The sequence below is a fragment of the Bacillus rossius genome (genome assembly GCF_032445375.1).
Source record: "Bacillus rossius redtenbacheri isolate Brsri chromosome 4 unlocalized genomic scaffold, Brsri_v3 Brsri_v3_scf4_1, whole genome shotgun sequence".
NCBI classification, from domain to species: domain Eukaryota; kingdom Metazoa; phylum Arthropoda; class Insecta; order Phasmatodea; family Bacillidae; genus Bacillus; species Bacillus rossius.
Window position 1 is genome coordinate 16407305 of NW_026962010.1, and position 27292 is coordinate 16434596.

A 27292-nucleotide genomic window follows, 5' to 3' on the forward strand; every position below is an offset into this window, starting at 1 on the left:
GTGTATGTGATTACATGACGCGCGCTATTGTTTAGGCGGCCGTATCTCCTAAACAAACCATCCCATGAAAATGAATAATACACCATTGGAAAAAGAAAACTGTAGCAAATATCGATTGTAGAAACCACGTTTTAGCTATCTGGCTTAATTTATACTCTCTGAGTCAGTTGATTTGTAACTTTGCTAATTTTTCAAGAAATTCTTGAAAGATAATAGCTTTAACAATGCTTAAAATGTATTTAATTTACTAATTGAAAATTTACAGCTATTCAGTATGATGTTACGATGAAATAAAATATATATAGAAGAGTATTTATTCTTGGGTTTAATTTCTGAAGGGTCAATTTCGCCTGTGTGTCGATTTTTGCGACTTAAGACATCCTTGCCCGAAAAAAACATGGACGCCGGCACGGGAGAATAGGGGAAATTCAGTATGTTGTTCAGGAAGGTGAATAGTACTAATCACAAATTTGCAGCTTTATAATATTTTTTTCCGGGTAAAACTCTAAAATTCCTGGGCTATTACATGTCATTACCTGACACAGTGTTTTCAGTATAAGTCTTTCACTCTGGGAAACACTGTTATGGAAGATTCTCACACAGGTAAAAATCTTAGATATATTCTATCTGACCAAAGTTGGCATATACCACCTCCCATGCAGGATAGCAATATAAAGATTTATATTGTCACCAATAATGCTAGCAATTTGCACGCTGCAATTTCTGGTACTCAGTGGAACCAAAGACAATGCTTTGCTCATATGTTACAGTTGGCAATTCATAATGCAAAGAGTTCTACACCTAATGTAACCGGTCTCATTTCCAAATCCCGTGCAATTGTTTGGACACTATAATCGAAGCCATGTTTCAACAATAAGACTGAAAACCCTACAAGAATCCATGAACCTCCTACCATTGATGCTCATACAAGATGTTGAGACATGTTGGTGCAGTGAATTCATGCTGCGGAACTGACAGCATCTAATTCAGACATTGAGTGCCTTTCTTCGTCACAATGGAAATTAGCTGTAGGGGTTGTTGAGGTACTCAAGCCTTTTGCTGAGGCAACACAAGAATCTAGTGGAAATTCGTATCCTACATCATCAATGATCATACCAATGATTCATTGCTTGGAGGCATCTACTAATAATCATATAAGAAGGAATGAAAATGGCACCGGTATACCATTTGCTTGAAATTTGGTGAAATCATTAAAAAGTACATCAATTTCCTCTGTATAAAATGGACACTGTACATGTTCCTAGTACATTCACAGAACCTAGGTACAAACTTGCAGTCTTCAGTGAAAATGAAAAAGACCATGCTGTAACTTTAGTGAAAAATGAAATATCAAGGTTAATGAATGTAACTAAAACCTTATGCATCGAGAAAGTGTTCCCTCAGCCAACAGAACCATCATCATCTTCAGCAGTGTCACTGTGGGATGAGCTAGACAAGTTGCCTCTGACATCACACAAGACAACCACAGATGACATTGAAAAAGAAATTTTGGAATATTTGTCAGCAGCTTGTTTACCGAGGACCACCAATCCATTTGAATGGTGGGAAAAAAACAAAGATCACTATCCACATTTGGCTGCTGTAGCCAGATATTACATATTCCAGCTACACAAGTGGCAAGTGAGAGAGTGTTTTCCACTGCAGGGAACATAGTCACAGATCATCGTGAAATGCTTCTGCCGCAGCATGTTGAGCAACTCACATTTCTCCATGATAATTTGAAATGAAATCACAAAAATTCATCTAGGGCTTGTTCCAGTTCGTTTTGTTTTAAGATATGGATGGCATAAAAATTATTATGTATTTCATGCCTATCATTTAATTACATTTTACTTTGTGTAATTTTTTTAAAAATATGATAGTTATGTGAATTCTTTTAACTTTCCAGCAAATAACATTTGTATGGATCTGAAAATCAGTGTGCTTAATGTCGTCATGGTTTCACAATTCATTGCTTGTGTACATAAATGTGTGTTAAGTGTTAAGCTTCAAATAAAGCTTCCTTGCACTAGTTAGGTTGTATGTATATAAGGTGATACATGTTAATACCACATGTCTAAAAATAATTGAATTTTGCTAACAGTGTGGAATTAGTAATCCTGGGTCAAACAAATATTTTATCTACAATAAGTAATACAATTATCGATTTGAAAAAAATTTGAAATTCAGGAATAATTTTGCATTTGATTCAAAATTCGATTTGATTTTTAAAATGCTGATTCGCAGACCTCTACCAACAAGTGAGGCAACTGTCATGGCTGCTGCACTGCATAGGCAAAGCGAGGAGGGGAAGATCTAACAATAAATCAGCTGGCGAGATAAATAAATAGAGTTTGTATGTGTGTGTTTGTGCGTGAGGCCTTGAAGCCTCCCTCATCGTCGTGAATGTCCCGTGAACTGGCACCCTACACAATTAATGTTATCTTCTTGACAGGCGTTTATGATGCATTTTTGCTGAAACTTTGTTTTTTTGTGAGAATTTCTCGCACTTTCAACTGAACAAACCGTTATATAACTGCAGACATCGTTGGTGGTTTGCATTGTGGCTTTTATATTCCTCCAGTCCCACACAAGTTTCCGGTAATGTGCGTGCTGGTGTTTGTAGAAGGAACTGATAAAGAGTAGCTTGCCAAAAATAAAATACAATAGAGGGAAGGGTAACAGGTGTGAAAATAGCAGTCTTTAACTTTCTTTTTGTTATGTTGTGCAGGAATAAACATGAGGAGAAGGGGGGTGATGTGGGAACAGGATAACTGCCTCACACCCTTCCATAGTAAACAGATAGAAGAAGGATTGGGGGTTAACACCAGTGCCATATTTCTTACGCACCAATAAGCTGAGACATGGTACACAAGGGAAGTCTAAGATGCACATAAAGTTCTGCCATTCCCGTTTACACCCGAACAATTCACCTTCGGCCAACCTCGGGTTTATTTATATATACCGTATTTACTGGCATATAGGTCGCGGAAATTTTACCAGATTTGATGGGAAAAAAATGAAGTGCGACCTATAGTGAAGAAAATTTTTTTAAAATTTTTGAGGATTTTTTTTTTGCAATACAGTAGAATCCCGCCGATGCGACCTCCCTCTGATGCGTCCATTCCGTTTATACAACCGTTTTTTGAGAAACCGTGAAAAATTTGAGCAGAGAAAGTCGAAAATTTGAGTGAAATCGGCTGAAAAACAAGTCTGTTACACTTTGTTGGGCGCTATGTATTCACGTTTATCTTGGCGAGAGCTGTACTGTAAGCAGGCAGGCATACAAAAGACGGCTAAAAATAGATACCACCCCTCTAGATTGTCCACGCGGCAGTGTCTAGCCAAGCTCGGCGCGTCCACTATCGCACGAAAAGCCGCGAGAGCATAAGAAACTCGTCCGGCCAGGCGTCATACGTGATGTGACGCTTACCTCTCCCATCCCCTGCTAATTCTTCAAGAGCCACAAGCCATTTAAAAACACCCCCCCCCCCCCCCTTTTTTTTTCCAACTAACATTTCAAAACATTCCCTCCCTTATTTCAACCTTCTGCGTGAGAAACTGTCAGCATTAGAAAATTTAGCGGGGCCATAAATATATTTATTTTACTGCATAGTTACTTTTCCATCTGCATTCGAACGTTTTTTTTTTTTTTTTTTTTTTTTTTTTTTTTTTTTTTTTTTTTTTTAAACGCTGTAAAGGGTCGTGGAAAAGATAATTGCTTGAGCTGTCAAAATAAACATTGCTGACGGCAAGGGCGGGAGCGCATCCTGTCGGTCTGTCGCTGTGAAAACTAAAAAAACTAACTAGACTTCAATTTTCTATATTCGGTTATTACAAGTACTTGTTGTTACAACAATTTATCACGCCATTATCAGCTCTCGTAGTAGCGGAGTTTTACAGTACCCGTTAACTCTTTCATGCACGGCGCGCCGGCCGATGGCGTCATTAAATTACTGGTGCGATCTATATGGGGGGAATCTTAAATACCAAATTCAAGATCTCAAATTATGGGTGCGACCTATATGCGATGGCGACCTATATGCGAGTAAATACGGTATTTATATTTCTCTGTTTATTTTAATGTAGCTATACTAACCTAACTAACCATCCATAGTGTTTTAAAGTGTTTTAATGTAGCTAACCTAACCGACCACTTTTAATATTTGAATTCATTTTTCCTGCGCAAAAATAAAACAAATCCCGAAGTTGGCCGAAGGTGAATTATTCGGGCGTGTTCGGGCAGTAACCAAACTTTATGTGCATCTTAGGTCTCCCTAGTACACAAAGACTTCACCTGAAACTATGCTGATGACAGATATGATTTAATACAATTTTTTGGGCATACTCCATTACAGTTTATGACTAAATTCCTTTCATGGAATATTGCTGTTGATAAGACATTAAGCCCATGATGAAGGGGGGGGGGAGGGAACAGGCTACACTGCGATGCAAGCTTGGTGCGTTACTTGAAGTATGCACCATGACTCCCATTGTTAGCGCTGAGTCGTCAACCAAGTGGTTAGTGTCAACTACAACCTTGAGGTGTCCCATTGCCTAAAGCAGTGGTTCTCAAACTTTTTGATGTTAGGGGACATTTGAAATCTAATTAATAATTGTATTCTTATTGTATAAAAATTTCTGAGAAATACATATATGTTATAACAATACACTGTTCCAGGAAAACCTTTAGAGTAATTCAATTAAAACACAGTAATGATGTGTTAACAAAACGAGCAGTATATACATAATAAAATACTATAGTAAAATAACTATATTTTAACTGGACAGTCGTTTCCCTGAAATACCACAGGGCTTACTCTGAAATCATCTAGGGTGCACACTTTGAGAGCCAGAAGCCTAAAAGGTAGCTGTGTGACACATAATTCTACTGAATCAGTAGTGATGGTGGTTACTGTTGCGATGAATATTGGACAGAGCACCACTCAAATGGCTAAAGTCGTCAGTGTAACCAAGGAGGCAGTAGGGATTTCAGCTCAAAACACCTGCTAGGCCGTGAAGAGATTGTGCAAAGATGGAGAGATGGCTGTCTTTGACTATAGCTATAGGACCTCTTGAGCTTTGGTTGGCACATTTGCTGCAGGGCTACCAGCAGCCTCCAGATGACTGCACTGGCCCCATGCACCGATGTGGAAACTGACACCTTTATAAAGCTTACCACCGATGGCTACTCTTTTCTTCACATTATTTTCTAGTATATTCTTGGAGTATGGGTGTGCTCGCTCGGCTTTAGAGACTTACAAACTGACTAAAATGGTTTATCTGCACTGTATTTTGTTGCTAAAAGGTTTAAGGAATAAAGCCAGTTTCATATAACACTGAGCTGATGCCTACTCTAAGCTCTATTGGCATAAAGTAAATCAAGGCAACATGGTTTGCATTAAAATAATGGTCTAAATAGGTTTTAATTTTGATTTTATTATTCTTCCACTTAAGTATCACTGTAATGATGCAGTAATGAGCATTTTGTAAATCTATGTAAAATTCTATCAAAAATACATAGGTTACAAATGGCATACAAACCTTTGCTTTTCCAATTAATATTTTTTATTAACAGAACAGCTACCACAAATGGTATGAACAATAAATAAGTATTCTCAAATGTCCAGTGCTGATAATCTACCCTACAAGATGAAGTGGATGTACCATTGGTGAAGACGTACTACAGGCTGATGAGAATTCCTGTGAGTATGGCTGAAGATATGAGCATCATGTAGCCTGTCTTGTAAACTTCCTTGATGGTCAAGAAGCGGCCCAGATCCCACATCTGTCAACAGAACACATTCACACATTCACTTAGACCAAGGTGTTCCAAATTCCTGTTTCCTGCATGTTGCGGCCTCTTAACGTCCATTTACTCGCATAAGCCCCACCAATGTATAACGTCTGTTCTGAACTTCTACATGATGTAAGCGTACTGTGCTGAGATGCCCCTCCCCTCTGTGATCACACAGGGGAAGGAAAGCCATGACGCCATGACTAACTTCTCCACTTACTCCCTTCATATCTGTATCTGTGAATGGTATGCTGTCTTTGGGCCGGGATGACTTGACAAGCTGCAGCTGAGCTTCTGTTCACCAGCTCTCTAGCTAACTTGCTATTGTCTGGTGTTAGCAGTCAAGTCCTTTGCTTAGTCACACAGAATAATATTGACATTGTTATTTCAAGTAAAAAGCATACATTTACCTTTGTGTGTCACGCTAAACAAATGTTTTATTGGAATAAAAAAATGCTGAAGCATATCTACCTGCTTTGGGTAAAAATGGTTTGGATTGGATTATAGCAGGGCTTATGCATGTGAATATGTACAGCATGACACTACTTTTAATTTTAGTATAAGGTATTCAATTTAATATGAGTAGGGACCGAAATAAATAATTCAAAACTTGATTTTCTAATTTTTTCCATCTTTTTCACGAATTGCCACACAAATAAACGAATGTTACATTTCCTACTGTGCTTTATTTTGTACTTATTTTCCCCAACCACCAAGAACCACTGCCTGATTATCACATGCCAGGCAGAGGGCTGGGACAGCTTAGTTAAAAAACTACACGCTCTACGTTGAAGTTACTTATGCTTGTTTTGACTGTCGTCATTTTTCTTTACACCTTTGAAATGTCAGCACAGGAATAGATGAGCTTAGTTGAAATTTTTGGAATGATGTTTTGAGACTGGAAAGTGATTTTAGAAGTATTTTTTATGCTGATGTCAAATATGATTTTTTTTTCCTTTATCACCTGAGGTTTTTATACAATTCATTTTTGAATTTTTTTTTAAGGGGCAGTAAGACATCCATGGCCTGAACAAGCATTTTGGGATGCTAAATAGTGCATAACTTCTTAAATACTTTGTTTATAATTAAGATTCTAACAATAATTTAGATAATAAAGTAAATGAATTATTGTAAGTGAAACCATTTAAAAATATTAAATTGCAAGAGAGAAAATTGGTGAAATGAATTTTCTGGAAAGTGAGAGACAAGAGAGTGTTAATGGTGCTGTTTCTGACTTGGCAAAGGCATGCGCAGTAGAGTTTATGAATTTTGAGCCACAGGATAAGATTTTATTATTAATGTAAACAGGGCTCGATTTTAGCACCTGTCCGCCTGCCCGGGACAGGCAAAATCTCGTCCGGGCAGGCAAAATAAAAAAGGCAACTGTCCGGTGGACAGGTGCAACTTGTGACGCCGAGGTTATTTGCACGCACTAATGCAGCAGAGGTGATTAATAACATTTATGCGACCGCAAATAAAACGTCTTTGACAATATCTATAATCTATAAATAAACAATAATGGCTGAAAGTGAGTTTGATCTAGCACCAGCAATAAATCTCTGGTATCATAATGTTCAGAGAAAACGTAGACCCTTTCAGCCTCCTTATCGAAGATGTTCAAGACAGAATCAGCCAAGTAATTTGTGCAGTGACTCAGACAGTGACTCGTCTGAAAATGATGATTAAATAAGGATGTTAAGTGTGTGATAAAAATAGGTGCAAAATATAGCAAAAATCCTTTTTTCTCACTTTTTCAGCGACTTTGAATTTTTTTTTATTTGGGTAAAACAGCGGACAGGCAAATTGGATGGCGGACAGGCAAATTTTCGATTACACCTGTCCGTTGGGCAGGTTAAAATATTCCTTAAAATCTAGCCCTCAATGTAAATATAGTAGCAGTCTTGGGGAATTCTGTGGGCCACCATGTGAACAAGTGATGCTATTCTCAATGTTTGGGGCGTTGGGTCGGCCTGGGATGACGCAACTCTTCACTGCCGCTCTTGTCGGTTCGAGAAGGGCGCCCCTCGACTACTTAAGGACTGACGTCAGCCTCCGGGGCAGTTGTGCGACAAGTTCCGCGAGGAGTGCCGCGTAAGTGCCGAGTTCCACGCGGATTCCTAGCTAAGGGAAGTGCAACATCGTTGAAGAGGGGGAGAGAGAATTCCAGACACCGTTCAGGTCACCAATTTCTAACACAACTTTGGGTACTATCGAGGTGACAAAATCTCGACAGAGGATTTGCCGTTTTGAGCAAATATGTGATACCTAGTTTCTTAAAAGAGCCAAATCTGCAACAAAACAGGGTATAAAAAAGCTATAAAGTCAGTGAATATAGGTTGCCTGAATGAATTGTATTCCTATTCTATAGACCTAGGTGGAACTGTCTTTTAAGTGGTAAATTTCTGCATAGAACAATGAAAAAATAGTAAAAATACCATTGAACTTTGAAGGGAAAAAAAAACTGTCAATCTAGTAACAAAATTTGATTGTGAGTGAATTCCACATTGTTTAATAATTTTTTTTTCCAATGTGCACTTTCTATCAGCAACACCCTTACCTTTTCGTCCTTTCTACACCCAATTATATTGTGATATTAATTGATAGTAAATTTTGTCTCCTTGTTCTAAAACTAGCAATTAGCCTCAGAGAATACTGCCATTATTAATGGCAGTGTAAAAAAAAAACTAAATGAATTTTTGTATTCAATTCGAAAAACTTGTGAATAGCTTGATATTTGATTCAAATTAAGAAAGAAAAAAAAAACAGTTTTCGCAGAAGCCTATTTGGTGTATTTCTATAAATGTGTTTACTTTGTGCATTTTAAATGATTTTTTTCTTTCAGGGTAAACACAATAAAATACAACTACAGGTATAAAATGTATTAGAATTTGAGTGTAGAATAATTATTACACATTAAATTTTTTTTTTCAAAGCGTCCAAATATAATTAAGGTCTAGATTTTTCCACTTCGAGGTTCTAGTCACAGATTAGAAACACATATTTGATTCACTTCATTAAACGTGAGGATGACAACAGTTGTACCACAACATGGACCGTAAAATGCAGGGCCTACAACAAATGTAGCAAATTATTATTAGAATGTATGTCATTTATCTGTTATTTTTATATCTGAAGTTTTATTTTCACCTTGTCTAAATTTCGATTAAATTTTAAGAAGGTTTTTTTAAATAAACACATTTCTCTTGTTTGTTCCAGAACTCACGACACACAAGTATTATTATTAGAGAGGGTGAAAAATCGTAAAAACGATATAGCCGCGAATTAATGCGATTCGTTAATTACTTGCGATTAAATGTGAAAATCCCCTATTCCTGCGAATTGACACTAAAAACGTCTCGTAAATACTTTGCCGGGCAAAACTAACATAAAAAATACATTTTACAATAATTTTTCATGGAAAATTTGACATTTTAAATGTTAATTTTTCACGTACATGTAATCAAACCCTAATATTTACTCTAGAAACAAACCACGCCACTATGTTGCAAAGAATTGCTGCCAACACTTTTTTCGGCATTGTCAATAACTTTACAAACAATACGAGAGAAATAAAATATGGCCGCGGTATGAAATTATCGAAGTCACTGCGAACGAGTAGTGTCGTTGAATCTCGTAGGCAACGGTACTATGTCGTTCGATATATTGATTGACGATTCTCGATGTATTTCCATAGCGCCATTTGCTACAGTACACATACGGTGCAGCTTATCTATGCGGTGCAGTAAATCTTTGCTTTGTTTTTACCGTTGGTTTTTACGCTGTTTGTCAACAAAGTGTAGTTTTTGCGGATTTTTGATAAAGTGCTCACATTTTACCATACAGTAATTGTTTTTACGTCTTTATGATAATATGGGGCGGACCAAGTCCGTTTCCGTACATTCGCGCGCATCGGAATATAAGGGCCATCATTTTTATGTTATCGATACGAATATTTTGATGTGCAAGCCGTGCAACCTTCGCATCAACTGGGAGAAAAAGGATGTCGGAAAAAAATATTAAAACATCGGGTCACATTGACAGACTCAAGCAATTTTCTGAGCAAGATGACAGGAAACGACAGGCAACATTAACAACCACACTGCATAACCAAAAAAAAAAAAAGCAAAAATTGAGAAAGAGGAATTTATTGAAGAGACTGAAAATGTTTCTCAAGGCTAATATCCCTCTTAGAAAAATCGATGATCCAGCTGTAAGGGAATACATCAACAAGTACATTCCTGGTTCTGGGGACATACCCCAAGCATCTACAATGAGAAAAAAATATGTCCCTGTGGTTGGTGAAGCGCTTATAAAATTCTATAATATTGGTAATAAATGCTATAAAAATGCTACAAGTAAATATTTAAATGCTATAAATGACCAGAATAAATGCTATTTTTCACCCTCTCTAATTATTATATTGTATTATAATTTGTAAAACAACCAAAATTTTTCTTGCGGGCACCATAAACAAATACTGTCACATCCATCCTTAAGACGTTGATAAGGCTTCACAATCTTACCAGATGGCGTATCCCGTTGCAGTAATGATAGCTGAAAGGAAACGCGATGAAGGCTTTCAGCATTAGTACGGTGGCTGGATTCCACGACTGGACGACCGCCAGGTACTCTGGGAACGAGTGGGGCAGCACTAGGGCACCTGCAAAGTGCGGAAGATCAATTTAAAAACATTATTTTGGACATTAATCATTTATAGATTATACACTGTACGTCATAGAGGTTTTCTCTGACAAACATTTAAAAATAGCAATGGCATACATCTAAAATAATGTATTAAATCAGACACAGTTCATATGTGGCAGAGTCCCAATACAACCAGCATCCTTTTGGAGCCCATTTTTTCTAAAAAGGTGATTCAGGTTTGAAACCTGGTGGATCTGAATAAGATTTTACACAAGGAAATACAGAGACGTCATATTGGTATCCGATGAATTTTTTTCTGGCTTCTCCCATTTTCCCATACATCACAAGCCAAAATAGTATAGTCATGAATCAATGACCTGTGGGCAACCATCTAGCAAGGAAAACCTATTTACACTATTGGAAAAATATAAAATGTTGCTATGGTCTATCCCATAAACTAATGACTCAATTCACCAAACAAACATGCTGACAGCAAATATTTTATACTTTTTAACAAATCAATAATTACATTCAAAAAACCACAGCGTCCATGTTAAGAACATTCTATACCTGTCTAGGTTTGGAAGTCATTTGTTGAAATTATAAGAAAAAAAAAATTGTTTTTAGTTTCTTTGAAGAATATGAGGAATTTGAATAAATCCACACATTTTTCTCTGGTCTCAGTCATAGAGTTATGAAAACGTCGACACTTCAAAACTACTAGGTTTATCTTAAGTGAAATCACGTAATAGGTACTTAGAGCAGATGACATAGAAATGTTAAAAATGAAGATAGCGGAATGAAACAACTATCAGAAGTAAGCTGGGACAAGGGAGACTTGCGCAGATCTCACCAACTACTACCGGTGGATCCTACGGACGGAGGATGTAGGCAGTGCCACCTCTGGCGTCATCTCAGCTGTCCTGGACGGGACGAGCGACCATTGCTGAAGTTCCTAACAAACAACGTTGCTCAAATCCCCTATATCTGCCATCAGAAAGGCAGATGCTCCTAACCACTTAATCAGCAGCACAACTTCTATCTCGCTGATGCGCGGACGACCGCGTCTTCCTGCATGCTGGAAGACACGGTAGCCAATCCTCGGTCACGCACAAGTTGTCTTGTCGCTGTTGATGGCTTGAAGACTCAGCACAAAAAACTTTTCCTCCAAGCTTACCTTAGTATTAACATCTACCTTTGCATATACAGGACAACTGTTACAAATCCATACTGCTTGCATAAACTGCAGTGGAAAATTACACTTGGCATTGCTGTAATGAAGGTTGAAATAAATTCAGAAAAATAATAAAATATTCAACCAAAAGATGGTCAAAGGAAGATAATGCTTAAATTAGACCAACAGAATAACCAGGTTAGGGATTTTGCAGTGCTGGGTGACATTAAAAACATTTACAATCACACAAATAATTAAAATAAACTAGAGCAGATTTTATTACATTCAGTTAAAACTTAACAGCTAGATAGCTCTCATTTTTGTCTTATAGTCTCCAATTAACGTCTGACTCAAGAGATATACATTTGGTTAAAGTTCACCGTGGCTGAACTGGTGGCTAGCATGTTAACCTGGAGCTTAAAAGCATCAGAAAAGAAAATGGCAAGATTATCAGGTGAGGTTAGTTTACACTGCTAGTGAGGATGACTATTTAGGAATATTCAATGGAGTTAAATACAGGATTCAATGAACTAATTTAATACTGCAAACAAACTGCTTCTTTCAAGTAATCAAAGTATGGTTAAAAATTACATGATGTGATAATGTAGTTAGGGCTATCACTGAGTCATATATTATTAATAGCAAAGGAAATAGTATAAGTTATGGTAGATTTTGTAACTAGTTTATATACAAGATCCACCAAATATATGTTATTTATTGTCCATTTATTAAATGTGCGTAAAATATAATTATTTTGTTCTGAAATGAAATTGTTTAATAATGTTTGTCGAACAGTCTCCAAAATACCTAGCAGCTATCCTAAACAGTAAATAATTTACTTCAAAACTTCAGAACCAACTATTTAAATAACTCAATAATGTGTACTACCTATGGGTGCCACTTTCATTAACTTTCCATGGAACAAATGCAAGAATCACAAAATTATGGCACTCATGTATATTTCTCTGGACTGAAAATGACACAACTTGAAACATCAGATATCCACGTGAGTACCTCAATGATAACATAAACACTATGTATTATGCTATTGTAGAAAAATGATGGTCAGGTAGTGTTTATTCGAAAGTAACAAAGTTCCGACGGACAATGACCAATATCTCAACTCAGGTAACAACAGTAGTACTCAAGATACAGAGGTGTTTCACAAAAAATCAAATGTAAGATTCTAATTTGCAAATACTGTATATCAAAGGGAAATTTAAAACATCTACAGTATAAAAGTTATACCTCGGCATGGGCTCAGCTAAAACTAGACCTCTGGACAAAATATATCAACTGATAGCAAGAATTTCCAATGGTTCAAATGAAGTTAACGTTACGTCACATCTAAGATTGGTCGGAACTAAGGTGCATCCGTAATTCAGACATAGTATTCATACAACAATTTTAGTCACAGCAAAGATGAGATTCAACATAAAATGTCGTTGCGAATGTTCTACTTTAGACAAATATGATTTGGTCCTTTCTTTATAATGAAATAATAGTCAGTTTAAAGTGTAATTTTGTTATTCCATTCTGGTCTTGAACAAACAAAAATATGTAATTCTCACTTATTAATAGGACTGTGCTACACCTGGGTCTGGGTAGCACTCCCATGGTGTCGAAGTCCCTTCCTTCCATGGAGCGCCGTGCTGGTGACTTCTTGAAAACAGCTTTTGGCTCAGGAAAACAAAATCATCCATCATTGGTAGTCTGCTTCTGCTGGTCACTGTCAATGGCTGGCAAGCTCCATCTCGTCGATGTAGAATTCACTACGGGAGAGTCTTCTGGTTCTTCACATTACTTCCAGAACTAATTCTCCTCCGGAACTCGTTGATACAGTTGTAGAATCAATGGATTACTTTTATCCAATAGCTATCAACTCTCTTGAAGTTCGTCAGTACATATGTTAAAAGAGTTTCTGTCTCAGTGGTCATGACAGAAATCACAAACGGGCCTATATACAATAAATCTTCTATAAATTGTTCTAGCCCTTCTAGTTTTCTGGTAGCTTCTTATAAATAATGATTGTTTAACGATGTTTCTTAGTTTCTAGCTCAACGATAAATATCAATTTCCGGAGCTCTTCTAATGAACATATATGTCGGTTATTGTGACCAAAAGAATACTTCTTAATAATCTAGAACGTTTTTCCTATCGTCATAGGTCTCATATCAGTTGTCTGTTTATTAAACAGCAAGATTATGTCAAATAGTCGGTAACTAAGAGTGTTCGGACCAATCACATTTCTTGATAGTGTCTTCGTCGCGATTTACCAAATTATATAATTTTTATACATATAAAAAAACTAATTTCATTAGTACCATAAACTACTTAACGGTTTATTTCATGGATAAAATGTTCATAGTAGTAATGTAAGTAACATACAGGGAAAAAGTTGTGAAATGGATATCTACACCTATGCTTGTATTGAGACCACCGTTATCTCCACTAACCACAGCGTTAAGCGGAAAGGGAGGTAGTAGGGCAGTCTGATGGAAAGAAAGAATCCTAGGTCGAAGTAAAGTGAATTTATTACCTGTACTGGTCCACAAAATTAATACTGTACTCATCAACAATTACATTGACCGCTTCCACAGCAAATTTACACTGATCACTAAATATTAGTTGGAACATTTATAATAGTAATCAATTATTAACTCTAATACTTCCATTACTTTTACCAAAAAATAATAACGCACAAAAATATTAAGTGAAAGTATGGAGGGGTTGGAGATGGTAGTCGCAGGCCACACCACATGCCTCAGACTGAGTCAATGCCAACTCTCAGTTATTAATAACCAGACTCCAAAAAGTACAGGTTATGCCAGCATAACTTTGCACTCCCCCCAAGAATACAAATATAATAAGGTGCATACATAAACAGTACAGGCTGTATAAAATACTTGCAATAATAAATACTTCACAATATTAGTAAAACATCAAATATAAACCACTATTACCACAAATAAGATCATGTACCAGCATGTATCTTAACAGAACTAATTTTAACACTACTTCCTTCAGATAAGCAAATCTTTAGCGTGTATACATAATAGAATATTAATTAACTTTAAAAAAATTGCTTCAGGTACATGTTATAACGAACGGTTAAATGTTAATAATACAAGGTAAGGCACTTTAAAATACAAGCATACCTGCCTCATGATATAACTTCTTTTTCTCTACCAAAAAAAAAAAAAGGAACACATCCAAATGCCTACCATATGCACCATCGAAAAACCCATCAACAATATTTCACTCTGATTATTTACTTTTCCCCAATAAAAAAAAAATTAACTTTCTCTCTAGTAGCACTCTCAAATTAAAATATATATCTGTATCTTGCACCATATAGTCAAAGCTCACTAACAGCCAAACTTGAAAATGATAATAAATTGTACTAAAAATATAAATGGCTGACTGTGACACTTTTCATTTAACTTGTGGGTAGTCTTAGTAAATTCACTCACATATTGTACTCCAAAATCGGGGAGGTGCTAAAAACTTACTTTGCTGCCCAACATCGCTCATCATGAGCAAAGGAAAACAGCTCAAATCCTCGTCGACAGTAAACGAAAACGCTTACATAGGGCAGGTCTCCAAAACATGCTTCAAAAAGGGCAACCTGGCCGAAAACGCAGCAGTGCCAGACCAAGTGGAACTTCCTGGTTAAATGCGGTAACCGTCCACCACGATGAATTACATTAAACTCGTCACGTTTGCTGTAATCGTAAATGAAGTACAACCAGGCACCAACCCGTTTCACTGCAATAGCTAGCAGCACGAACTCGTCGCAAACACTATTCGTAAACTGTCATGCTTAATATTGCCATGGTATTCTCAGCAATATCTATTAGCATGCACTCGTCGCAAACACCACTCGTAAATCGTATTGCTTAATACTGCCATAGTATACAGTGGCTCAACTGCACTGGTTGAAGTTACATCCTCGACAGACCGCCCCAAAAACCGCAACATTTTCAATTACAACTCGCCATACCGACACAAACCTCACAAAAAAATTACTTCCCAGGCCCTACCAACAGCTGGCTACGGCAAACAAAAATTTCTCCATCGTGGCGCTATCAGCGCGCCGCATACAGAGACCTCCTACGACAAATCGGAGAACTACGAGGCAAGGCTAGTTCAAAACCACCTCACCAGAATGCGTAAGCATTCACATAACCAGCGCGGTCACAAAGAAAATAAATATGCGACAAGCGAAGCTAACGTCACAGTATAAAACAAAATGGTGGATTTCATGACAAAATAAATACTACTATAAAGGAGTGATTTTTATCCTTTATAACATCATATATAATAAAAATATAGAACTTACATGTAATGTGTAATTTACTGCATTTAAAAATTGCAAAACGAATGTCATTCCAAGTGTTTGTGAGAAATAGCTTGTAAATTAACTATCAACATTATGGTAGGAATATCTACAAACAGTTATTGTAATAAAGCAACCCTATTCTGGGACTGAAATGCACTTCAAACGACTCCACGCAAGGATCCATTTTGCTAGAATACAATTAAATTTGAAAATAAAGGTTATCCTTCCTTCCCCCACTCCTTTCTTAAAAACCTATACCATCTTCCTGCCATGCAAGTATCATGTGTGAAGAATATCACTGAAATGAAATCGGCACTCCTTATTGGAGTAGTTTCCCAAGGCAGGGTCTAAATGAATGGATTTTTATATAGGTAAATATGATAAAAAAGAATAGTTCTGTAACAGAAACACGTTTTCTCTATCTCTATAATTTTTGTGTGTAGAGGCTTATTTCCATTTGCTTTGTCTTCAATTAACCTATCACAACATAACAGAGAGTATGCTTTGAAATAAAAGAGTATAGTTGATAGCAAGATTATCGTTGAAAACAAGAGTATCATTGAAAACCAAATTCTAGTTCATTTTATTACCAACGCATCCAACATTACACCACACGCATCGTCAGGACTCGGTAAAGACAACCTACAGCTAAACACGAGTCGTAAAACATCATTTGTTTTTCACCCTAGGTTAGCTTAACTGTAGATTGGCTATCCTTCAGAAATAACGGGAGGTCATAAAACCGGCCCTAAGAAATGTGGCAATAAAACGAATAACAATATTACAATAAATAAAACAATATCTGGGAGTACGTCCATTCCTCACTATGTATATGTGTGTGTTTAGAGAGAGAGAGAAGAGAGAGAACAGAGGATAGGAGAGAGAGAGTGAGAAGAGAGGATAGGATATGAGAGAGAGTGTGACTGTGTGTGTGTGTGTGTATGTTTTACGTTAGAGAGCTAAAATCTTTTAAGAATTGCTAAAAGATTCATTTGGACAGCCTTCAACTACATATTTGTATTTCATGTGCATCTATGAAATGCGGTGAAGCGTCGACTGTCACGGACGAGCTGCTGGCAATCACAGTTCAGTGAATGGTGCGTGCAGCTCACCGAAGCCCCAGGCGATCATGGTGCCTCCGAGCGCCAGGCCGGTGGCGCGGTGCGAGATGGACAGCAGGGAGGTGAGCTGGAACTTGTAGATGGTGAGGTGCGGAGACTGGGGGCGCCCCAGCCGCAGGTTGCGCTCGTCGTGGGACTCGGGGGCCGACTCCTGGGCCGGCGCCGCCCTCAGGGACACTGCCCTCGCCCTGCACAACACAAGCAACGCTGTGGCTCTGGCTTGTGTCATACCGTGTGTGTGTGTTGGGTCGTGTCCTCCTTTCGTCACTGCTCTTACTGTTTCACATCTCGGTCATTACCGATGTACTTTCTTTTGTGGCTAATTTTTATCACGAGGATTTTCAATCCCAACTTGTGTTTGCTGTTCATAACCCCTACAATCGGTTTTTTATGTTTGGTGCCATTTCCCGATAGTTTTATGACTGCTAGGTTCCCTGTTTACTCCTTGGTCTGTTTTTTTTGCAATATCCTGTGTGTTTTTGACTCATGTTTGGCAACAGAAAATGTCCGTCAAGATTCGAATGACAAGTATGCTTCACCATGTCCATTAAACTACAAAGATAACAGTTTAACAGTGGTTTCTTGTGATTCTCCCATTGTAGGACACACTGCATTGTAACGGTTGTTTAGCTAACATTGTGTAAGGGAAAATAATATGCATGGTCTCTATAGCCTACTTGAAAATAAGTTTCTCAAGCATCCTTCACCTTCCAATTTGGATTTTTTTGCTCTCATCAGATATTTGTGAGGGGAAAAATAAAGTTGTATTATCTGGACATGAAAACACAGAATACAATTTGTAGTTCTGAACCATGATGCTTAATAGTCCGACAAAAATTCTCACTTTTTACAAATTGCAATTAATGCATAGAATACATCAAATTAAAAAAGTAAAAATAACCAAACGTAACATGCACTGCTTATACAATGAAACATCCATAGGAATTACAATAAAACAGAAACGATGTTCTAATGTAATAGGGCAATAGGCTAACATGAAGGGTGAAGATAAGTCTCAGGCCATGACTTACAACCCTGAATCCTGCACTTTCCCTTGTTGTGTACTATAGTAATTCAGACATGTGCAATTTTAGGCCTCTTTGAACAGTAACAAAAATATATATTTTTTTAAATATAATCCTTATTCCAGTAAAAATGTTCAGCTGAAATAACTAATTTTGTACAAATTATTTACTGGAACAAGAATTTATGGCAACCTACTTTAAGATTCTACCTATGTTTACTAAGTTACGATCAGTACATATATGCGAGAGTATTTGTTGAACTTTACTTGTTTAAATATATGAATTTTATTTAAATAATTAATCCAGTAAAATACTAAGTAATAATGCTTTTAGGAGTCTTTAAATTATATAAATATTCTATCAAATATAACCTACAACATTCTTTTCAAAACAGCAAGTTTATTTACCTGGAAGCACACGAGAAGTTCACACATTTGTTTAGTCGCACACCTGTATTCTTCAATTCCGAACTGCACAGTCCTCGTGATGTCACTTTCAGGGCCCAGTACTTTTAAGTACATATTTCAGGCTGTATTCAAGTCAAACACAGCCTATGTCTAAGAATTTTAAACTTGTTCCCTATGCTAAAAATTTGATTGAGTGCAAAAGCAAGGTGGCACAATTGATTTTGATTATATGTATGCTACAGAAATGATACCAGGAATTTTATGTATTCAGCACCTTTGAGTTATATATACATATATTACATCCGCTGTGTACACATTCCTAACAAAGTTGATACTATTTTATTAAGTTCTTTGTTCCCAATTTGAATAAAACTTTTCATTTCTTAGATGGAGAGGAGGTCAGTACAAGACAGGTTCAATTTTTCTAACTTGTGCATACATAAAGAAGACTTTTGGGTTGATGCTACATAGCACTTCTTGGCAACAAGTCATGGCAAGGGACCTTGTGATGGGGTAGGTGGAACCATATTAGTGACTTGTGGCTAAAGCAAGTCTGCAACACTGCAAAGACCAACAGAGGGCAACATTACACCACCAATCAGCATGTTCATCTTTTGTGTGGAAAACATTAAAGGAATTGACTTTGTCTTCGTAGATGAAATTGAAGTTCAAAATGTAAAGCTTCATTTAATAAGTAGGTCTGATGAAGCTAAAAGGATTGTAAGCACCAGAGACCATCAACTGTAATGTACCAAAGGACCAGTCAACAATACAAGTCAGCATCATTTCAGCATCAATCATCAAAAAAATATTAAGTGTATACTCTTGATATAACTCCTGTTTTTTTTTTTTTTTTTTTTTTTTTTTTTAAACAGTCAGTGACATATCAGTGAAGGACAATGCTGTGTGTGTTTATGAAAAAAAGATAATACATTGGTAAAGTTTGAGAGGTTTCAAAGGAAAAAAAATATTAAGGCGGTGTTCTGCAAACCAGATGGTCCATCAACAAGCTTCGGATTAACAAACAAAGTCTCATGGGTGGAGATAACCATAAAAGGAAGAACATTTAATATTACAGAAGAGAAAGATACCAAACTCCCACTGAAACTTCAAGCCCACTTACACAAATCAAACTCTGGCATCTCAAATGTACAAGTGAATTTCAAAATATGCAGAGAATGTTCTGGTGAGCATTTTTCTAAGCCTTACTAATCATATAATGTTAAAATAGTAATTTAATTTTAATATGATTTTAATATAATATGATATGTAAACTTAAAAAACTGTTCAATTATATGTGCTCAAAAGTATAGCAATTTAATGCATGTTTCAAAACATGTTACTTTTAAACCGGTTAGAACCAAAAATTGAAATTTCCACATTTTATAATCACTAATATAAATATACTTTGGCATAAACAAAAAACTTTTACCTGCCCTTTAAGATATTTGACCTTGAAAGTAAACAAATTTGAAGCCAATAATAGCAGGTAAAAGTTAAAATTTAAAAAATAATACATTAACTCTACACAGCTCAAAAGTACTCTAGCCATAGTTATCCTTAAAAGGTCATGAAAAATGTTGAATACTTCTAATATTCTGGCACGATTCATGGTCATTTTACTTAGGGTTCAAAAATTTATATATTTATTTTAATATGTATACAAGCCTAAACATGATTCTTTTTATCAGCAAAAACAAAAAACTTCTATCTTGTAGACAAGAGAAACAATTAACTTTTATCTAAGGCTCTGTTTCTGCACACAGTAGTGAAGATAAATTGAGCCTTGAATCAAAATGATACCAGATAAAAATTAAATAATAAATATAGTTTAAAAAACTAAAGAAACATGCTTTTAAAGATTATCAAACTAAAAAGTAAAAAATAATTTTAAAATTTAATTTATGACAATAGTATATAAGCAATACTAGTATAAATGAGAAAAAAGCTTGAGGCGATTTGTGCCATATTTTTTGTATACTAAGCGCCCCATGCTTTTTTCTCATTTATACTAGTATTGCTTATATACTATTGTCATAAATTAAATTTTAAAATTATTTTTTACTTTTTAGTTTGATAATCTTTAAAAGCATGTTTCTTTAGTTTTTTAAACTATATTTATTTTTAACTTTTTAGTTTGATATTCTTTAAAAGCATGTTTTTTTAGTTTTTTAAACTATATTTATTTTTAACTTTTTAGTTTGATAATCTTTAAAAGCATGTTTTTTTTTTAGTTTTTTAAACTATATTTATGTATAATTATCATAGGGAAATGAGTTACCGACACTACCTATTACCATCTGAGATAACTATTTGGAGTTGCAACGTCACAAAGAAATGGTAAAGTCTCTCCGAATCATTTACAGTTAGATGTATGGATATAATCTTATAATTTACCGGGGGGAAAAAAAAAAAAACATTTTTTTTTGCGGCGTGGCCGGGAGTAGAACCCACGATCGCTGAATCCGAAAGCTTACGTCACAGAAGTCGCGCGCCTTAGACCGCTCGGCTAACGAACGTAATGAAATGGGTGGGACATTTTACAGTGATGAGTCACGCACTCTTAGTCGAAAGAGTTACAGACGGACAGACAGAGTTACAGACGGACAGACAAACATACAGGTGAAGCTAATATAAAGCATGTAAAAATAGCTTTGATTTTTTTTACTGATAAGGCTTTATTTTGTAAAAAAATTGAATTTTTCTAAAATGGTCAAGCAATCTCACCTTGGTGATTTCACACGGAATGATAACAAGAGGAATATTTGAAAAAGACGTTTACACGTACTGAGCAAATGTAAGCTGTCACAAATGTAATGTTACAATTGGGGGAACACTGGTTTGTAAGGATAGCCCCATTAATTTTATACAGTTTTATCTGCTACTAACATTTACATTACTAATTAAATCATCACACTCAAATATCTGCCAAGTTCACCGTTCACTCTCCTCACTAGAGCTAGGCTCAAGAGGGGTTCGCCCCTTACCATGCACCTGTCAACACACACGTCCCGTGCCACTCGGTCAAACTCGCACTGTCCCGTCGCTCCGCATCGTGCCATTTAATGAACTCGCACTTCACTCAACTCGCTGGTTGGAACTCTCGCGGAGGCCGGCTTCGACGCTTTTATACCCTTTGGCCATCTTTCCGGCACCGACTTGAGTGGTTGCGTCATCCCAGGTTGACCCACGCTACTCCACATGGCGGCCTCAGGAAACCCGCGGGATTGCCAGGCCAATCAGGGCCGAGGAGGGCAGGGAGGTGGCGAGGCCCGGCCCTAATTCCCGGACGGAACGCGCGCATGTCGGTGGCGAGGTGCGGAGCCCCAGGGCCAGACTGTCGTTAGAAGGCCCACTCAGGTACCTGGCGCGCGTCACGGCCCTGCTTCCTAGTTCGTAATTTAAATTTTTATATTCTGCAGTATGCATGGTTTGATTTTATTAATATATGTTTCCGAGGTTAGATTTTTGGTACATCTTGCAAACTAAAGTTAACTCCTTATGATGTTCCATTTTCTGAATTTAAACTCTTACATTAAGCTTTAGGAAAAGCATCTGCAATTTGCTGTGCAAGTTGGCAACGTTCTTCAACCATGCTAAGTGATTGGTGCAACCAATTATTTGTGATAGATATTTAATAGCAACGAGCTTGAATAAGTGTTTTCATTGAACTCATTCATTAGGCAAATCACTGCAAACTTAACAAGGCACATAGCTTTTAGGTTGCCTTCAAAGTTATTTTATGAATGTTTGCTTACTTTTTTTTCTATAAATTTACAATATTTGAATACTTAAATTTTAAAAGTTGCACAACAAAGGTTACATTACAGATTATTTGCCACACTTATGCTCGATAAGAGAATTGTTTTTCTCTTCAAAACCTACTTTATATAACAAATTAATAGCTATTCAAAGATATAATATTATTACTAAGGTTTATATAACCACTCATATGCATGTCACAGTTTTTAAATTAAAAAAATTAACCCAGCAAATCTCCATCCTTCTGTAAAATTTTTCACCTCTTATTCATTATTCAATCAGTAGCATGTTGTTTGTTTATTTTAAAAATTATGGTAAAAGTGAGTCATCTGCACTGCTAGTGGGGTTGTATTCACCAAATTTGGAGTTGTGTCACAATTTCTTAAATTTTACACGAGTTTAAATTTAGAAAATAATAATAATAATAATAATAATAATAATAATAATAAAAATAAAAAAATATACTTTTCTTAATTTTTTCATTGGTAACAGTCAAGCAACACTTTGTTTTCAGAATGTGTAATAAATATATACAAATTTATAAGTATTTTCTCATTTTGTTGGTTTTAAACGTGGATATTGCTAACCAGCTGCTTTCACTGCAGAACCAGTAGCAGTTTCAGAAAATATAAGAATAGAAGAAACATTTGGTTCTATAAATGAAAATATGAACCTAATAAAATTGCTTGTATTGTAATTAATACCATACTGCTCTTAAAGAAATGCCCAAAATATAATTCAATAGCCCACAAATTAAATTTAAATATTCTAAATACATAAAACATTAATTACAATAAGGTTTCTAGTCACATATTTATTTAATTAAAAGGACTGGTCGGAATTTTGTTAAAAATTGTAATATATTAGTAAAAAAAAATTCCAATCCTTTTTTTCTAAGCCTTATGTTAATGTTAAAGTATTTTGCTCGGTTTACTGGGTTAGATCAGCTACAATAATAGAATGTATATAAACACATTGAATACGTACTGGTTAACCAACCCTCCAATTTTTTTACAGTATTTTGAATGTATCTACCCGAACCGTACACCCAAATTTATATTATTTTTTTAATGTAGCCAACCTTACCTAACCAATCACTAATATGGTAAAATACCAGTTAAATACTAAAAAATATTGCATTGTGGTTTAAAATATTAAAAAATATTTGAAGTAAAAAAAATTATATTTTGGAATTTTTTAGGATGTACCCATCTACTAGATAATCATCACCTGACACTCACCCTATTCCTTTGTTTGTTTTGGTTGTTTTGGCTTGCATGAAATTAGGGATGGGCCATTCAAATCCTCAAATCCTAATATTCTATGAATTTCATATTTCAAGAAAAATATTTGAAGAAAAATATTACAGAAATAAAGTAAATTAAAAAATTTAACACGTTATATTTTTATTTTATTGTACATAATTTTATTTTTGACACCTAGATTCAGATTAGAGGGGTATATTTGAGGTACTGGGATTAGAATTCGAGATTCAGATTTGAAGATAAAATTGGGATTTGACTCAGCACTACAATAAATTAATACTGCTGTAATCAGTAGTGTATAATTATGAAGAAATACTAGTAGCCTATTTACAAAATAAAATTGTGTTGATAATGTCCAGGCCTTTATAAGGTTAACCACACTGAGTACTATCAAGACCCTGCTACAATAGGATGATCCTCATGCGATGCTACATGCTGCTCCCAATTCTGAAAACTGGACATGACGTCTCACCAGCCTTCGCGATACTACATGCTGACGCCAAGGTCACAACGATCTGGTGCCTAAGACGGCCGTCAGCAGTTCCGCAAGGCATGCATCACACATTTTTTTTTTTGTTGCTAAAATGTGAATGTACCAAGCAGTTGCTCTCACATATATTTCTTATCTCCGCCGGGTTTCATTGAAAAGAGGAAGTTAAAGAGCATAGAATAAAAGTATTTTCGGAATTTTAAATTTTTTTTTAACAAACATCGCCCAAATATGAAAATTAAAAAATTCCATATTTCCTAAAGTATTTGGAATTTCCTGTCTCCGTCGGGTTTAATGAAAAGAGGAAGTTAAAGAGCATATAATAAAAGTATTTTCGGATTTTTAACATTTTTTTTTCGCAAATACCGCTAAACTACATATTTACCACCTTCCTTTCAAGGTTAATTCAGGAAGGTCTCAATTATATGTAAAACATATATTCCTATTTTTGGCGGGTAAACAATGATTTGGTAAATATGTATTAAACGGATTAGCGCCAAAAAAAAATCGTACAAATATGAAATAACTTTCATTATATGCTATCTTACGTACTCTCTTCAGAACCGCCTGCGGAGATAAAAAATTCCAATTACTTTAGGAGATATCGAATTTTTTAATCTTCATTTTTTGGCGATTTTTTTTTTTAAAAAAATTTAAAAATCCGAAAATACCTTTATTCTGTGCTCTTAAACTTCCTCTTTTCATTAAACCCGGCTGAGATAAGAAATTCCAAATACTTTTGGAGATATAAAATTTTTTAATTTTCATCCTGTGCACTCGTGCGGCGATAACGGTTGCTTGTTTACAAGTATCATTTTTTTTTTTTTGCGATGTTCCCGAACGGAGAAACCTAAGATGCACATAGAGTTCTGCCATTCCCGATTACACCCGAACAATTCACCTTCGGCCAACCTCGGGTTTATTTATTAATATTTCTCTGTTTATTTTAATGTAGCTATACTAACCTAACTAACCATCCAAATGGTTTTAAAGTGTTTTAATGTAGCTAACCTATCCGACCACTTTTAATATTTCAATTCATTTTTCCTGCGCAAAAATAAATAAATCCCGAGGTTGGCCGAAGGTGAATATTCGGGTGTAATCGGGAATGACAGAACTTTATGTGGATCTTAAGGACTCTCACGTAAACGAATACATCATGTAAAAAGAAACTTACGTGAGTTTATTCTGTTCATCCTTTTTCCCGGTTTGTTAGGTCAGGTCAGCTACATTATAAATACTTTAAAACTAAACAACCAATAAAATTAATTTTATTATTTTTAATGTCTGTTCAGTTTCAAAGTATTTATAATGTAGCTGACCTGATCTAATCTACCTTTGTCCCATTTTGTTAGGTCAGGTCAGTTACATTATAAATACTTAAAACTATACAACATGTAAAATAAATTGATATTATTTTTAATTTCGGTTTATTTTGAAGTATTTATAATGTAACTAACCTTACCTAATGGAAAATTTATGTTATTTAGACATTCACGCGCACACGGCAAAATATAAAATGGCGACGGTCAAATTATTACACACGTCTGGTATAGCAAAATAAGAACGGCCATATCTCAAAAAGTATTTGGAATTTTTTATCTCCGCAGGCGGTTCTGAAAAGAGGACGTAAGATAGCATATAATGAAAGTTATTTCATATTTGTAAGATTTTTTTTGGCGCTAATCCGTACAATACATATTTACCAATGATTTTTGGTGGCAGCGTGAAAGCACAGGTATTGTAATACAAGATATAATTTTTTAACAAACTAGTAGGAAATTATGAAACCATCTCTTCGGAGTAAATGTAGGGTCGTGTGTAGTGTGTGAAAACCATGTTTTTCAATTTTTTACTATCCATTCTAAAAAGCCACTATGTACAAGTATTTCAGGGCATGGAACTAGGCTCACCATCCTATAGCAGGGTCTTCACACCTTCTGAAATCTTTTTATTATTAAATATTACAAAAACTATGGCACGTAACTAGCTTAAAACTTAAAATATTTGTAGATATGGTATTCTGAATGAGCCACTTATATAAAGAAGATATATAAATTATAAAATACTTTTTTTTCTAACACGATCTCCTTCAGAATCACCCGAAACACAAAAATATATCTTACAGAGATGCATTCGGATTTCCAACAGTGTTGTATAGTCCAGCAATTACGTTTCTCTGTAGGGCACCCCGAAACCTGCAAACGTAAAAAATCACTTATTGTACAATCCAGTGAAACAGAAAATATCTAAATTAAAGTAAAAAAATTTTAATTCCAAACACCGATTAACATAAATTACTTAAGAACTAAACTAATCCATAGAAAACAATTCATATTTTGGAGGAAAAACGAAGATACTCTTATGAAATAAAGATTTATTAAAATAAGCAATTACAAAATTGTAAATCATTTTCGAATGCAATGATTATATTTAAAGATAATTAATTTTTTCAAACCTTATACAATTTAAAGCCATGTTGTTTTTATATTCTTTATTACTTGATAGCGTTCGATTAAAAGAAGCTTTTAGGGTTAACACTTTTAAGTTCGGGATGCCAAGAAAAGGGTGCCACTATGAGTATGAAAAAAATATAAGCAACTTTAACTTTACTTGTTAGGTTGGCATTAAGGGTAAAAAGGTTAACCATAAAATACTAGATTTGGACTTGTAATAATTATAATTCATACCCGAGCTGATAAAAATTATCACTTACATGAACTATCTCCCGAGGGACTATTTCATAAGCGGTATTGACATCGACCCAAGTGTCTCCCCAGTTCCTTCAGGCCGATATGCCTCGTCAGCACCCTCTCTTGCATAGTGGTGCTACGAGAGTGTGGTGCAGAGCGGCGTGTGTGTTTTTCTTTCAGGGATTCGACTTTTATTTTATTGAATATATATTTTTTTAATTGATTGTATATAATTTTCGTTTAAATTTTTACTTAATTTTTATAGTTGTAATGTTCACCTAGGCTGTGGTTTCTGCCTGTAGCCAATCCGCGTGTTCCGCGGGCTCGCGTATTTTACAAAGCAGAAGCGCGCGCAACCGGGCAACGCCCTAATCGAGCTTGCCACAGGTGGGTCCGCAGTAGCCCCATGTAAAGTGTATACATTGATGTGTATAAAGGACACAGAAACTTTATTTGAGCTTGTTATTTCTGGTGAGACTAGATCCCTCGGCCACGCGGCACGAACCCCCTCTATCGAACCCCTGAGTAGCCGGCAACACCATGATAACATTAGGGAATAGTCCCCAGACGAC

General features: G+C 35.7%; 1 protein-coding gene across 1 annotated transcript; it reads right to left on the reverse strand.

Annotated features, from left to right (window-relative positions):
• Nucleotides 1–5419: 5419 nt before the first annotated feature.
• LOC134541589 (succinate dehydrogenase cytochrome b560 subunit, mitochondrial) lies at nt 5420–26588 on the reverse strand. The gene is made up of 5 exons (XM_063385125.1): nt 26486–26588; nt 26154–26225; nt 17070–17266; nt 10321–10457; nt 5420–5788 (listed from the first exon to the last, which is right to left on the reverse strand). Exons 1-5 carry the CDS (start codon nt 26503–26505, stop codon nt 5684–5686), a joined length of 531 nt encoding a protein of 176 aa, XP_063241195.1. The 5' UTR covers nt 26506–26588; the 3' UTR covers nt 5420–5683.
• Between the last annotated feature and the right edge of the window lie 704 nt (nt 26589–27292).